The sequence below is a fragment of the Heterocephalus glaber genome, unplaced genomic scaffold, assembly GCF_053883595.1.
Source record: "Heterocephalus glaber isolate CG9 unplaced genomic scaffold, H.glaber_assembly_v1.0 deba00001481, whole genome shotgun sequence".
In the NCBI taxonomy this organism is placed as follows: Eukaryota; Metazoa; Chordata; class Mammalia; order Rodentia; family Bathyergidae; genus Heterocephalus; species Heterocephalus glaber.
Window position 1 is genome coordinate 44,964,613 of NW_028258317.1, and position 15,492 is coordinate 44,980,104.

Below are 15,492 nucleotides of genomic sequence, written 5' to 3' on the forward strand. Positions count from 1 at the left end.
TTGACCTCGCAGTGATCCTCTTCACTGAAGAGTTGGAGGCCACTCCATCTGGAAGGTTGGAAGGGCGTGGGACGCCACACTCCTAGGGATGGAGAGGAGCAGGGAAGACCACCTCACTGAGCTGTGAGTAGTACAAAACTCACGGCCCTAGAAATGTTGGCTTCCTTCTGAATCAAAGATTTTAATTAAAGCAGATATTTCTAGTCAGAGAAGAAAACGACTTACTATTCAAAATAATCAGGAAAGATTTTTCCGTATCAGTGATGTCTGAGGCAGCTGTTCCAACACAATAGACTCTAATGGAATCCAGTAAAATATATCCTGTTTTCAGAAGAATTGAGGGGAAATCATATGCTACAGATTCGCCTGGGTTCCCAGTGGTTCTTTTCTTTCAAGCTGATTTTCGAAGTTATTTTCACAGTTGCTCTTAAGGTTAAATTTCAGAGGTTCCTAAAATGGAATGCCCAAATTCTTGATTTACCAGTTTAATTTGGGAAAATACAAATATATCTAACAAACACTCATATAGCAATTACCGTGTGCTAGCCACTGTCTTAAACACTTTATAATTAATATCTCAATTTGCTAGTCAAATTAACTCAACATTTGCTGATTAGAGACTAGTTTCCTATAAAAAGGGAAAACACCCAGCCCTCTCCCTAAATACATTTTAAAATATGAGAATACTTTTCTCTTCTCAACTGCCTGAGACAAAGTAGTGGCCTTTAGTGTTGGATTTTCTGTGGTAAAATATCACCTCCTCTGCAGGGGAGCACTCCTCCTCAGTCTTTCCTCACTTTGAGGACAATCCATCCATTTCTACCCCAGAGGGTGAGAAAACATTGCAACCACCTAAATGGGCATAAATATACCAAAAGCTGGATACACTTTGGATAAACCAGAATATTAAATCTGAGTCCTTTTACTTCTAGGTCCTTTATAACCCTGAATTTAAAGTGAGGAAGGATTAACATTGTAAAAAATAATTTAAGTTCCTTAAATCCACCTAGAAAATTCCACTGAGAATTTTTCTCTCTGCTACTTTTTTTTGGGGGGTGGGGTAGGGTTGGGGATTTAACCCAAGGTCTTCTCACTGAGCTACTATCCCTATTTTATTGTAATTTGAGACAATACCTTGCTAAATTGCCCAGGCTGGCCTTGAACTTGTGATCCTCCTCCCTCAGCCTTCCAGAGTGCTGGGATTATAGGTATGCTCCACACATCTCTTTACTTTGTCTTTGAATCTCCCTCTGCTCCTCTATGATACAAACAATTGTGAATATATTATGGGCCCAACCAAAACTTGAGAATAAACTTTTCAGTATCCTTCTTGAACTTCACCACATCGGCAGGGTCCCTTCTGCCATAGAAGGCAAAGCCACAGGCTCCAAGGATGACAAGGAGGCTCTCTGTGGGGGCCGTCATTCAGCCCACCACAGAATGGCTGGCGCCTGCTGCTGGAATGGTTTTGTTTCAGCAGAACTTCCCTGGTGTGAATTCTTTTTTTTTTTTTTTGATACTGGGGATTGAACTCAGGTCCTTGGTTTGCAAAGCAGGCAGTGGAACCACTGAGCTAAATCCCTGGCCCTCTGGTGTGAATTCTTAATTTTGGCCTTTTACGAATATTTTATGTTTCTTTTTAATGTTCCTCTTTCCCTTCCTTTGTCAATATTTTGTCCTGAAGGGATCCTTTCATGAAATGCTCCCCTTGTGGAATAAAAATACTTGTGAGAGGGGACAGTGACTCCAGCTTTGGCCCTGGAAATGAAAGAAAAATGTTTAACTACAAAAGAAAAGCAAGAAAAAGGATCTGAGGACAGCACAGCATAGGACCAACAGCCATCTCAAAGGAGCACAAACCTTCTGTCATTAGAATGACAAAGTAATTCCTTTTTGCCTTAGGTTAAAGCTCACTTTTTGCTCACATGTAGCTTTCACAAGTAGACCACTTTGTTGTTTTTGAGGAAACAGCTGGCAGCTAATTTTTCCTTTGTAATCCTGTTTTTATAATGTCCATCCATTTCTCTTCACTGGGCTTGCAGGCTGGGTATGGTAGCACACACCTGTAATCCCAGCGCTTGAGAGGCTGAGGCAGGAGGATCACTTTGAGTTCGGGGCCATCTGGGCTCCACAGTGAGTTCAAGGCCAGCCTGAACTACATAGGGAGACCGTGTCTCAAATAAACAAAAACAAAAGGGAGCTTGCCTTATTGGTTCTAGAATAAAAAAAGAGGACAATATTTAGGATAAATGTCTTTTCCTTGTCCCTTTGTATTGGGGATACTTTCTATTGGAGGCACTTCATGTTGCTGTCTTATGTGTTGTCCTTTCCATGTGTTGTCCTTTCTGGTGTGTGCATCAGCAACATACATTTGCCTTGATTGATGTGATATTTTGAACAAAATAGAAATACTTTGAATCTCGGAATTCTAACATTGCATCTGCCATCCACCTTCCATAAAAATCCAGTCCCAGGACTGGTATAGCTCAGTGGAAGAAAACTTTTCTAGAATGTGCCAGGCAGAAAACAAACCAAAAAAAAAAAAAGTCCAGTGCATCCTTAAGCTGTAAGAATCTGTAGCTCTTGGGGGTCTTTCTCTTGATCTCTTCCACTTGAAGCCTCGGCTTATATTTTCAGCTTCCTGCTGTGCCTCTGGACTTACCCTGTGCCAGGGTTCTCATTGAACAAGCATGGGAGCATAGGCCGCCAGTGATTACTTTGATGATTCTCATGGCAGCCAGCCCTTCATTGCAGAGTAAGCATGTAGTAAATACTGACATAATAGGTGTGTTGGACCAGCAGGCACCAGGTTATGCCTGTCTTCATTATCTAAGCCAGGAGGAATGCCGAAGCTGGGATAAGGGCATTTTTGAGTCCTAGAGTTTACTTCAAATCTCTTGTTAAAAAGTGAGATGGCTTCTATATGTTATAACTGAGACAAGGTTAGACAAGGTTAGAATAATAAGCACAGCTTGGTTTTACTATGCTTGGGTAATAGACATTTTGGACATTTTAAGGGAAAAATATTGGATTCTAATGGAGATTCCTTTTTCAAACATTGTTTTGTAATAACAGTAATAGTAATTACATTATTGCAGATTTTAAGGTGCTAGTGGTCAGCGTAAATAAAAGTATATGGGGCCTATTTGTGCTGAAGCATGTTGTGGGACTTTTTGCCATTTTTCATAGGCTGGTAATATTTTTTTCTCCTTTTAACTCCCTTCCTTTGTATTCTCAAGGTTTGCCTCATTCCGAAATCAGCACACGGGACCAATCCAGCAAGTGCCCACATGGCAGGAATGGAGATTCAGCCTGTGGAGGTGGATAAATATGGAAATATCGATGCAGCCCACCTCAGGGCCATGGTACTCACCTTGCCTTGATGGATAGGAGAGGTCTGGGTTGGGAAGAGGTGATGAGCACTGGGACCAGATGGGCTGTGTAAACATTGTCTCCTCCTGCGTTCTAATGAGAAGACGGCAGTTCTTCTTTTGAACGGGTCTGGGAAGAAATGGTATGAGATCGGAAAACCTGACAGACTATAAGAAAAAAATGAAAAACAACAGTCATATTTTGCTCCCAATAAAACTGACCATGCCTACTCTGTCTAACCCTCCCTTCAGCAATTGGGAAAATATCTGTTCAGCTGAAATCCTTCCCCTATAATTCATGCCTCTGTGTAAGATACTGGATGAATTATTCATGGTGGTGGTAAGAGTACTTCTTGCAGGACCTGCATGCGTCTTTCTGCCCAAACTTCCCTAGCCTTCCCTGCCCTCCCTTCCACCCTCATTTATAATCAGACTGGTGGTCACAGTTACACTCCATCAGAGTGTTGCGCATTAAAATACAAATATAGATTTTGCAAGTGTTTTCCTCTGTCCTGGTCATACTGTGTTGAATTCCAGGCGGCATTCTTCCCTGTCTCCTCCAACACCAACCCCCACTTCCAACCTCCCAACCTCCAGGAAGAGGTTGCTTAGCAACTGTATCTGCTTTCCACCAGTGGACTGGAGGCTGCATCTCAAGAGGGACGGAAATCAGTGGAATAGCAATGTGATTTAGCATAGAGACTGGGAAGCTCATCTAACGTCCTTCAAAGGGAAGCTGAAAATACACAATGCTGCTCATCTCTTCCAACCACCCCCACTCTTCCATTGCCAAAGTTTTTTTTTTTTCCTAACAGATATTCTAGGCCAGTATTTATAAAATCTTTCCAATATAGGATATGACTTTATTCTCCCTTTTCCACTTGGCCCTGGTCTGATTTGCTGGCTAGGAAAAAAACCTAAACTAAAAAACCAGGAATGAGCCTGGTTATAATATACACTTTATATTATATAATATATACTTGCCTTGTGCAAAAAGGAAAAGTAAGGGATATGTTTATCAGAACTTCTTGTGGAGAATCTAACTTCCAGCGCATGTGAAGGAAAGAGGTTAGGGAAGGGCAGGACAAAATGAGAAGACAGTAACTGTGAGAATGGATATGTCAGGAACAAAAGTAAACCTGAAATAATTATCTGGGTGACTTAATCAAAGGGAAACTGTCTTACCAAGTTGGGCCCAGAGTGTTCAAACTGGCTCTTGACCATAGAGCTGTATCTTGAAGGGATCTCGCTACTTGTTTGTAATGATTATGAGGAGTAGAATGGTTATAAAGACCAAGGCTTTTATACTCCTTTCACATAAGAAGGTTTGACTGTGAAAAAAATACCCACCTCTTTTCCCCCTCTCCTCTTCTGCACAGGTTGATAAACACAAGGAGAACCTGGCTGCTATCATGATTACCTACCCGTCCACCAACGGAGTGTTTGAAGAGAACATTAGTGATGTGTGTGCCCTGGTCCACCAACATGGAGGGCAGGTCTACCTTGATGGGGCAAATATGAATGCTCAGGTGGGGACCCTCAGAGGGGCTCCCTCTAGTTTCTGCTGAGAAACGGAGCTTTAAAACATTCCAACCCTCACCCTCCAGCTTCTGGAGGGTCCTTTTAAAACATGACTCTGGCTGAAGCACCCCAACGCCATTGGAATTACAAGTGAAAGAGGTTGCTAGGTAGGAGGAAAAATACGTTGAAAAGAAGCAGAGGTGAGCTGAGCGTCCTTAGGTGGTTGGGGTGTGCCGTGCCCTGCTGGGTCCTGCCAGGCAAGGTCTTCCAAGTGCCTGGCTGAAGAACTTTAGATGCAAACTCTGGCCACTGGAGGCTGCTGATTTTCCGTAGCCTTCAACAAACTGCTGCAGCTGGTTTCATCTTTGTCAGCTGTAAAACAGCAGCCCAAGCGGTCTGATCCCGACTCCTCAGGGGAACAGAGTGTCTGCATGATGGAACCTCCTGGGCGATGCTGTTGGCAGCCATTGGAGAGTCTCATGGGGAGTCATCTCAGCTTCCTCCCTCCCTCCTTCTCTCCCTCCCTTCCTTTAACCAAATGGTTAAAAGACTCTGCTTTTCTTTACTTCTGACTGACTCCTTTCATAAGTGTAGTCAGTAGCATAAAGCAAATATATTCATGTCCATAATCAAATTAGCGCTAAAGCTAAAGTGGTAGTAACACTGATTGGGTGTCATGACTGCTACCTGGATTGTCTCAGGAAAACTGGCAGCCTCTCCCCACCTCCCCCAGTTTAGCATCCTCTTTGGTACCCTCCAGGCCCTTATATCAGTGTGCATGAAGGGGCCATGTGGTAAAGCACATGATACATAGAGCTGACTGCTGCACCTGGTGGTGCACATCTGTAATCCCAGCACTCAGGAGGCTGAAGCAGGAGGATTGCCATGAGTTCCAGGCCAGCCTGAGCTATATAGTGAGTTCAAGACCAGCAACTACAAGACTCTCTCTTAAGAAATAAAAACAAAATAAAACAGACAAAAAAATACCTAGAGCTGAACATGCAGGGGATGGCAGTCCTTCCTGGGGTGGAAGTCAGCAAGAACTGACCTTGAGTCAGTGAGGTTTCCTCTCCCCCCTCTTGGGTTGGATAATTAGGAATAGATTGCATGTTCAGATCTATATTTTTTAAATCTAAACTGAGCTAAATGGCTAGTTGCTGTTTGCCTAGAAACTACAGCCACTGCCTGTGGGATGCCAGGGTGGCTGCAGAGCTGGTGGGTGTGGAGGATATTTCCGAGCATGCTGCGGCCAAGGCTCTGGGAGGAGAGGCAGCACCAAGCGGTCGTGGCCTCTGCCCCAGGGCCCCTGCCAAACTCCTGATGTTTGCTTTTGGCTTTTTCCCTTTGTGGTAGGTGGGAATTTGTCGTCCTGGAGACTTTGGGTCTGATGTCTCACACCTAAATCTTCACAAGACCTTCTGCATTCCTCATGGAGGAGGAGGCCCTGGCATGGGGCCTATCGGAGTGTGAGTTCCATTCCACTGGCTTCAGGATGGCTCAGGAGCCAGAGTGGCCCCAAGTCTGCTATTCTTCCTGTCCAGTTTTCAATGTCAAGGGCACCTTCACATTGTCCTTATAGGGGCCAGGGATAGAGCAGTGAAAGGTGGTTTTAGGGTGCTCCCTAGATTTTAGTCCCCATCAGCCTAAACACCATGGGTTGCCTTGGGCCTCTCTGAGTTCCTAGTCATGAATAGACAGAGCAGGTTTATTAAAATAGTAATTAGGGCCAGGTGTGGTGGCACACGCCTGTAATCTCAGCACTTGAGAGGCTGAGGCAGGAGAATCACTGCAAGTTGAGGCCAGCCTGGGCTACATAGTGAGCTCCAGGCCAGCCTGAACTACATGACAAGACCCTGTCTCAAAAAAAAAAAAAAAAAAAGAAAAGTAATTAATAGAGAACTTTACTTGAGTATTAGGTATTAGAAGTGAAATTCTGGCACCTGGAAGTATCTTTCAGACTTGAACCTAGATTTCCAAAATACCTTTTGACTCCTCCCCTCGCATGCACACCCTCGCCCCCCCCCCGCCGTTATATTGAATGAATTATGTGAAAGGCATTGAACACTTTATAGCCTGAATTCTTATTACATCTGAGGTTAGTAAGGAGAAAACAAATCTTATTACAAGAAATAATTTGATGAAGTCCAAATAAGATGGAAGGAATATTGCTTAGCTATTAATATGGTAAGGGCAGCCTTTTCTAGAGCTGCTTCAGTCTTCCAAAACTGTGCCAGAAGAGCCAGTTTCAGGACTTCTGGGAGCCTCGATCTCCTTTGTTCTGCGTTTCTCTGATGGATGTGTAGTGACTGGGTGAGCCCAATGCCCAGGAGAGGGAGGGGTGGCGATGGTGCTCAGTATTGGGCTCCAAGGCGCACCCCCTGCGGAACCTTCTCTACTCTGTAGATACCTTGGGAGGGTGTGGGGTGAGGGGTGGGGGGCTGGGGCACCCCCACATCTTGGTGAGCGCATGGCCTTCGTGCTGTGCATGGTTGCTCACCTGTGCCAGATCCTCCACCGTGCTGCTTGGGTGAGCTGCCAGCATGCTGGTGGCCGGTGGAGGAAGAATGAAAGAACTGACTCTTTACAGGTCCTCCTGCTGTCAAAGTTTCTCTGCTAAGAGCAGGGCTTCTTGGGTGGGCCCACAACTTGCCTGTTTTGTTTGACTGGATCTTTTTATATCTTCGGAATATGTGCTTTACAAAATCCAGGAAGAAGCATCTAGCCCCCTTTCTTCCCAGTCATCCCATCATTTCAGTAAAGCCGAACGCGGCCACCTGGCCTGTGGGGACCGTCAGTGCAGCCCCATGGGGCTCCAGTTCCATTTTGCCCATTTCGTGGGCTTATATTAAGGTAAGACCTGAGCAGGTGTGTGTAGGAAAGCAAGGGCTGGGATGTGCGAGTGGGGGCTTGGGACTGGTAGCTTCCTTTCAGGTTAAAAGTGAAGACATGCACAATCTGAGGTGTGGTTCAGTGAACATTGCTGATGACTTGGGTAAAAGAAACCTGCCTAACCTGATCAGCTAAAATTCATTTCATCTCTTCTTTTACACCATTTCCTTTGGGTTCTCATAGTGCGTTTAACATCAGAAACACTGACGTGTCAGATGTATTATTTTTCCAGACACAGTTAAGTTCCATGAGTCACATGGATGTTCCGGCCACACTGGTTTCCTGTAGGATTTAGACAGCAACTTGCAAATGAAAAGCAGTGCACATGCTAGTTATGACACTCTTTTGAGATCCTGGGATAAAGTTTAGGGCTACATCTCACTTCGCTTTGTATTTCTTGGCAGTCTGGAGATAAGATGAAAAGTAGCAGAAATTTGGTTATGTGGTAGTTTCCAAAAGCTCTTTGCTCTTTAGGGCTTGTGGAGCTGCCTACTCAGGGGTAATTAATCTGCCAAAAAACAGGCTCCCTTCCTTTGTCTTTCTCCAAAAAACACTAGGACCAGTGTTGATTTTATACAGCTCTTGTTCAAACTGGCCTGCCCACCTCCTGGATTGTCAAGCCCATGGTCAGGACGCTTGTTCAGCTGCTAATTGGTGCTGCTTCTCCAAACCAGTGGCCCTCTCATTAAAGGAAGGGTGGCTGCTGGTGAAACAAAACCTCAGAGCTCAGCTGTGCAAATCATGCTGATGGCTCTGGTGCTGGCTATTACTCTTGAACACTGTGGCATTTATGATTCTTAATGAAAAGTTTCTTAGGCTCTGGAACAACAACTCAGTACCTCAGAAACTGGGAATTTGTTTTTTAAAATAGTACTCAAGTTGTTTCGCAAATAGTACATAATAAAACAACCAGAATAAAGGTCTGGGTTTTGTTCAAACAGAATCAAATTTCCATTTCCCTTGGATCCCTGGGTTTTGTAAATCTGGCTGACTTGTACTGACATATTTGGGTTGAGGATGATTTCTCACATATAGAAAATAAATGCCCCATGGCTGATATAGCTGTATGCCTAGAATACCAGCCAGAGCCTTAGTTAAAAACTAAATAAAGTAGCATTTAAGATAGTTCTCTGACCTTGGGCCTTCTCTTTCTTCAGGCTGTAGTTACTTATCCCCAGACTCTAGTGTTATATCTCTTCTCTCCCCGCTCTAGCCATCTTGGACCATAGCACTGGTAGACTTCCCCTAGGGGCCCCTGAGCCTCTCTCAACTTCCTAGTGCTTTGTATATGTGCTGCCGAAGGGAGCCCAACTTCCTAGTCCTTTTACCACTGGTTCCTACTAGCACATACCTTGGCCTTCTTGCAGAGAACGTAAGATACAGCATATGTGGGGCTTGAGATATCAGCATTTTGAGAATGATGCTAAGTGACTGATATTTAGGTGGAGAGACAGTAGTGGGCTGAACTAAATCCAAGTCCTTGGTAATAAAGGATCTAGGCTTAGAAGGTAGAGATACTGTCCACCCTGCCCTATCATGACTCCTAGGTGACAGTCATATGCCTTCTTCCACACTTTGGTTTTTGCCATTTTTCTCACTTGGAATACCTCCCCCTTTCTCTTTTGCTTGTCCAAATTCTTCCCATTTGTAAGATTCTAGTTCTAACTTTTGCTCTAGGAACCTTTCTTTGAGTAATTTGGGGACATGTGACTTCTTACTTTGGATTTTGGGGTCATTATTGTTTATTTGATGATTTTTCATTTGCTTTACATTAGTTATTTATTATTTATTTATTTATTCTTTGGTATCGGGGATCGATCTTGAGACCTTGTGCTTGCAAGGCAGGCAGTGCATATTAGTTATTTAATATGCATCGATCCTACATTGTATATGAGATCTTTTGGGAAGAAAGTAGACAATGAAAATTGGTGTAGTGTTGATATTAAGCTCTTTATTAGTGATGATGTCTACCCTGTATGATCATAGGGACTTAAATACACTAGAATAGGATAGAATTTTTTTAAACAATAAGGTGATTTATTAAGTTCTCCAATTATAGTTAATACACAAAGTCAGAAGATTTATTACATAAACATTAAGTTTTATATGAACTGTAAAAAATTTATATAGAAAATGTAATGAAAAATTTTTTCACTAATATTAGCACAATAAAATACTCAGAAATAAGGTTAACCAAAAATTAAAGAACACTTATAGAAGAAAACTGTAAAACACTATTGTGGGGCTATGAAAGAAGTCTTGAATATATAAACTACTTTATTCTATTTTTTTTGTGAGAAAAATGTATATTTAGAATTAACCAGCTGGACTCAGTTCAGATGATCTCAATTTTGTTGGTGACATTCAAAGCATTATATTTAGGAGTCACAGTCAAACATATGCCTTCTTTTTTCCATGGGGCCTGATCAAGATGTTGACCTTGGTCATGTCAGTGTTACAGAGCTCCTTCACAGCCTTCTGATACAGTGCTTGGTGGCTAGAACAGGATAAGATTGAACCTGGCAATAGTTAAATGGCTGTCACTGTAGACAACAGGAAGTCATCCCACACACAGTTGATTCAGTGGAGAGTTTGACCAAGATCACATGGGATTCCTGGCAGTTAATCAGTATATCTCAAATTCACAGTAAAATAAAGATGACCCCAAACACAACCTAAGAATGGTTCTTTTTATCTCTTTAGATAATATAATAGCCAATAATCAAAGTTACCTTATTGTAGGCATTAATATTATAATAAATTTTAAATTAGCACTTAAAGAACAAAATCAAAAATTATCAGGTTTAGTGAAGACTGGCAGATAGTCTTCTTAGGATTTTCCATTCACCCTTAATCCACAGTTATAGTAGTCTGGCATCTTCTTATGAAGGGTGGACTTCAGCTGGGAGTGTGTGGTTAGTAAATGCACCACTGGATTCACCTGTTCAGAGATTGATGGCTCTTTTTCTCTTTGTTGCAGATGATGGGAAGCAAGGGCCTTAAACAGGCCACAGAAATTGCTATATTAAATGCCAACTACATGGCTAAGCGATTAGAAGAACACTACAGGATCCTTTTTAGGGGTGTGAGAGGCAAGTATCAACTTTAGATCACCATCACCTTGAGCTTGGCTTTGTTTTGTTTTTGGCCAAACTAAGATGTGATTTTATGAAGTGGGAGGGAGACTTATATTTCTTAAATTGAAAACAACTTCAGTTTAGTAAACAGTATTATGTACAAGGCACTTAGTCTTCACAGCCCAATTCAGGAAGGAGCCTACACCTCTGAGATATGTGTACATCAGTACCATGAGCTAATTCCCCACAAAGTGCTATATAGTATGCTCCCCAAAAGAAGGGCAATCCAGACTGGGCAAAATAGAGTGGAATAGTTGAGAGAGCCTTCTTAGGGGGAGCAGCTTCAGTTAACTTGGGAGGAAAGTAGCTGGCAAGATCTTGACTAAACTGGTATAGGAGCAAGCCAGGGAAAAGGGAGTTGCCCGGGCAGCTGGATTTGTGGTTTAAAGGGTGGGACCGGAAGAAAGGGAGCCAATGGAATCAGAAGGGAAAGGTAGTTTGAAGCCTTGAAGGTCTTGGAAGGCTCTGGATTTTATTCAAATCAGACAACAACCATGAAAGGATTTTGAGTGGAGGAATCATGGGATCCATCAGGAGATAGCAAGGACTGAGTATGTGGCTCTGTGGTAGAGTGTTTGCCTAGCATTTGCAAGACCCTGAGGTAAATCCCCAGTGCCGCTAAAACAAACAAAAAAACCTGACAGTGGCAAAGAATGAACAGGCTCTTAGAAGCACAATCAGTTGAGTGTGAAGAGAAGTTTTAGGCAAGTCTTATGATAGAGGGCTAATGGGTGGGTGAACAAAGTAACCCTAGAAATGAGGGGAGGTGATGGAACCCAGTTGAAGAGTAGGGATTTGGCTATGGCCCCAGAATCTAAGGGCAGAGTCTTACGAAGTGGCCCAAGGAGTGTTGATAAATGAGAGCAAGACATCTCCAGCAGATGCAACATTAAGAAGCATGTACTGCTGAGGAGGCAGACCATGCCTAAGGCAGCAGCAGCTCCTCTCCCTGGAAAAGCCCCTGCTTGTCCTTCACCCATTCCCAAAAGCCCTACCTATGAGCACATGAGGCTTGGGGGGCCATCTAGATATAAGGCATAACACCCACAGACAAGTGTGTGTGGTGTTCCATGACAAGGAGAGCTAGGCTTTAATGAGGGGATGGTTTTATTTTGTTTTGTGCATTTATATTTTTCCCCAGCTTGAGGTATGATTGACAAATTTGTTTTTTAAAAGAGTGCTTGATTTCAACAATTAGGAAGCCGTTAATAGTGTTTGAAAGTAGTTTGGACAAAATGGAGACACATGCCAGGCAGAAGTGGAAATGGGCTAACAAATAGGCAGCAGTTGAAAAGGGAGACATGTTTGTGGTTTGGAAAAATTTGGAAATGGAAGGAGGTGGAGACTGCTTCAATAGGGTGCAGGTATATGTTCTTTTAAAATATGGAAACAATGTGATTTAAGCTGTCAAGGAAAAGGCTATGAAATGAAGTAAAGCTACGGTAGACAGAGTAATAGATTGGTGAACAAAGTCACCTTGAATGGTAAAGTCTGGAACTAAGGACCAGACGGACCTTTGGAAGGTTGGCATGGGTGCAGAATGAGCGCAGTGCGGAGTTGGAGTTTGGAGTTGTTAGAACAGCAGTCACCAGCGTGCCCAGACTATGGGCAATGCTAGCAAGGCCCCTCTGGGGCTCTTGGTTTCTCCAGCCCAGGCCAAGTGTACATCTACGCTGGTGGTCTTTAAAAGTTGGCTTACCTTATGAATACGTATCTGAAGGGGTAGTTCTGGCTGTGTGTGATGGAGCATGCTGGTAATCCCAGCTACTGGGGAGACGGAGGCAGGAGGGTCATAAGTTTGAGGTTGAGGGGCTGACTCAAAGTAAAATACAATAAAATTTTTAAAAGGCATAGAGTTCAATTGTGGAGCACTTGCCTTAGCATCCTTCAGGCCCTAAGTTCAGTCTCTAATACCACAAAAAAAAACAAAAACAAAAAACCGAAGTGGTGTGGGAATCAAAAACAAGAAAGAGCTAAATAATCAGAAGCTGTGGTTAGAAATGCTCCCTAAAAGCTGGCATGGTGGCACCAGCCTGTAATCCCAGCACTCTGGGAGGCTAAATTGTGAGGATTGCAAGTTTGAACCCAGACTGGGCAATTTGGCAATTTAGTGAGACCCTGTCTCAAAATTTAAGAAAGGGATTGAGCCCACAGGACCTACACACACACACACACACACACACACACACACACACACACACACACACTCTCACACACTCTTCCCTAGAGAGAGTGGAAAAGAAAGTTTGGGCAATATGTTTCTAAGGAACACAGTAAAATGCTTCTGAAGTGCGTATTAAAGTACTACTGGAGCTACTAACTAAATATAGCTTCTGTGCTGTAAAATGTGTCTTGTGCATTCACTTTAAGAATTAGGCTAAATATTTATTTTGTCTGGTTATAAAAGTAATGTATATTATTCAACATAGAGAATTTGGAAAATAAAAAGCATGAGGAAGAAAAATTAAATGACCCATGCTTTCATCAGTCACACAAAGCCAACTAATATTCATCTTTTATATAATTGAGATCATACTATGTTTTTCATCCTGTTTTTTAACATTATCCTATGAGCACTTTCCCATGTCATTAAATATTCTTTACATTGCCTATGTTGATTCCACTGATTCAACACACCCTGAATGAATACACCCTGATTTAACCCATTCTGTAATTTTCTTCTCAGCAGTTTACAATGATAACAGTGCTGCGATTTATTTAAATTTTTTACAAAACATTTCTCATTGTATCCTTAGAGTCATAGAAGGGACATTACTCTCTCAAGTTATGAATGCTGTATGGCTTCAGTTTTTTCCCAGAGACTTTCTTCTAATTGATCTTCCACTAATATCATGTGAGAGTGACCATCACATCAGGGCCTACTGAGCACAGAGCACCAGACTGAAAAACAGCAAAAGTTTATGTGTGTGTGTGTGAAATTGATGGATGAAAAATGATCTTACTGTTTTACAGCGCATAAGTTTTTCTCTAATTGCTTAATTCTTTATATTTTAAACCTTATACTTTAAATTTTCTTATATTTAGTTTTGTTTTTCTTGTTGTTAAATTCTTTTATTGGTACATTTTAGGTATACAACACAATTACATTTCTCATTGGGAATTGTACCTTTACATAATGCATCTTGGTTCTTATTTTTTCCCCACTCCTAGCCCTCCCTTCATGTCCTCCACCCTTCCCTATTTACAAAGACTTTATTTCCATTTTTTCCATTTCTCATCATTTTTCCTTTCCCTTCTTTCCTTTCCCCTGCCCCTCTCACTACCCCTACCCCTTTGGACCTTTTCTTCTTATTTTGCATTATCGATTATTCATTCTAATCATTAGTACATTTTAGGTATACAGTATAATGACTTTCATCATTGGAAATTTGCACCTTTACATAATCTCTCTTGGTTCTTCTTTTTCCCCCTTGCCCAGCCCTCCCTTCAACCCCTCCATTCCTCCCTATTTACAAAGATTTTGTGCCTATTTTTCCATTCTCTCGTATTAATCCCATTCCCTTCTATCCTTTCCCCTAGCCCTCCCACTTCCTTCCCCTTTGCCCCTTTTCTTCCTATTTCACATTACCTATTATACATTTTAGTCCTTATTTACACTTTTAGTTTCTCACACCAGAGAAACTATTCGGTATTTATCCATGTGTGTCCTATTTATTTCACTTAAGAGTATTGCCTCAATTTGCATCCACTTAGCTATAAATGTCTCTAATTTCTCATTTTTGATGGCTGAGTAGTACTCCATTTTATAAAAAAACCCACATTTTTCTTTATCCAGTCTCCAATTGATGGGCATTTGGGCTGTTTCCAAGTTTTAGCTATCACAAACTGCGCTGCTATGAATATGGGTGCACATATATCGTTGTGGTATGATTCTTTTAATTCTTTGGGGAAGATCCCCAACAGTGGAATAGCGGGGTCAAATGGGACTTCCAGTCCTAGTTCTTTGAGGTATCTCCATACTGGTGGTTTCTCTTGCTGTGCAGAAGCCTTTTAATAAGAAGAGATCCCATTTGTTGATTGTTTGTGCTAGTTCATGGGAAACTGAGGTTTTGTTCATAAAACCTTTTCCCACACCGATGTCTTCAAGAGTTCTACCTGACCTGTGTGCCAGCCAGTTCAGCGTTTCTATTTTGATATTTAGATCTTTGATCCATTTCGATTTTAGTGCATGGTGAGAGATATAGGTCTAGTTTTAAACTTTGGCAAGTTGAAACCCAGTTTTTACAGCACCATTTATTAAAGAGGCTATCTTTCCTCCAGTGAGGGTGTTTGGCTCCTTTGTCAAAGATGAGATGGCTGAGTGTGTCTGGCATTGTTTCTGCATCTTCTAATCTGTTCCACTGGTCCTCAAGTCTGTTTCTTTGCCAGTACCATGATGTTTTTATCAGAGTAGCTTTGTAGTAGAGTTGCAGGTTAGGGATTGTGATACTCCCTGCCATGTCTCTGTTACCTCGAATTGCTTTTGCTATTCTGGGTCTCTTCTTGTTCCAAATGAATTTTTGGATTGTTTTCTCAAGGTCCGTGAAGTGTGCTGCTGGGATCTCAATTGGAAT

At 42.2% G+C, this 15,492-nt stretch overlaps 1 protein-coding gene across 5 annotated transcripts in view; it reads left to right on the forward strand.

The window, feature by feature from the left end:
* Gldc (glycine decarboxylase) overlaps window positions 1-15,492 on the forward strand; it is a 203,077-nt gene that overhangs the window by 165,548 nt on the left and 22,037 nt on the right. For all 5 annotated transcript variants that reach the window (XR_015439925.1, XM_087183468.1, XM_004838263.3 and 2 more), the window contains 5 exons: window positions 3,240-3,365; window positions 4,751-4,900; window positions 6,246-6,358; window positions 7,601-7,742; window positions 10,762-10,873. Coding sequence is in view for 4 of the 5 variants with exons in the window: in XM_087183468.1 (XP_087039594.1) it covers window positions 3,240-3,365; window positions 4,751-4,900; window positions 6,246-6,358; window positions 7,601-7,742; window positions 10,762-10,873 (643 nt within the window). In the remaining variant the exon portion in view is untranslated. The remainder of the gene's footprint in view (window positions 1-3,239; window positions 3,366-4,750; window positions 4,901-6,245; window positions 6,359-7,600; window positions 7,743-10,761; window positions 10,874-15,492) is intronic.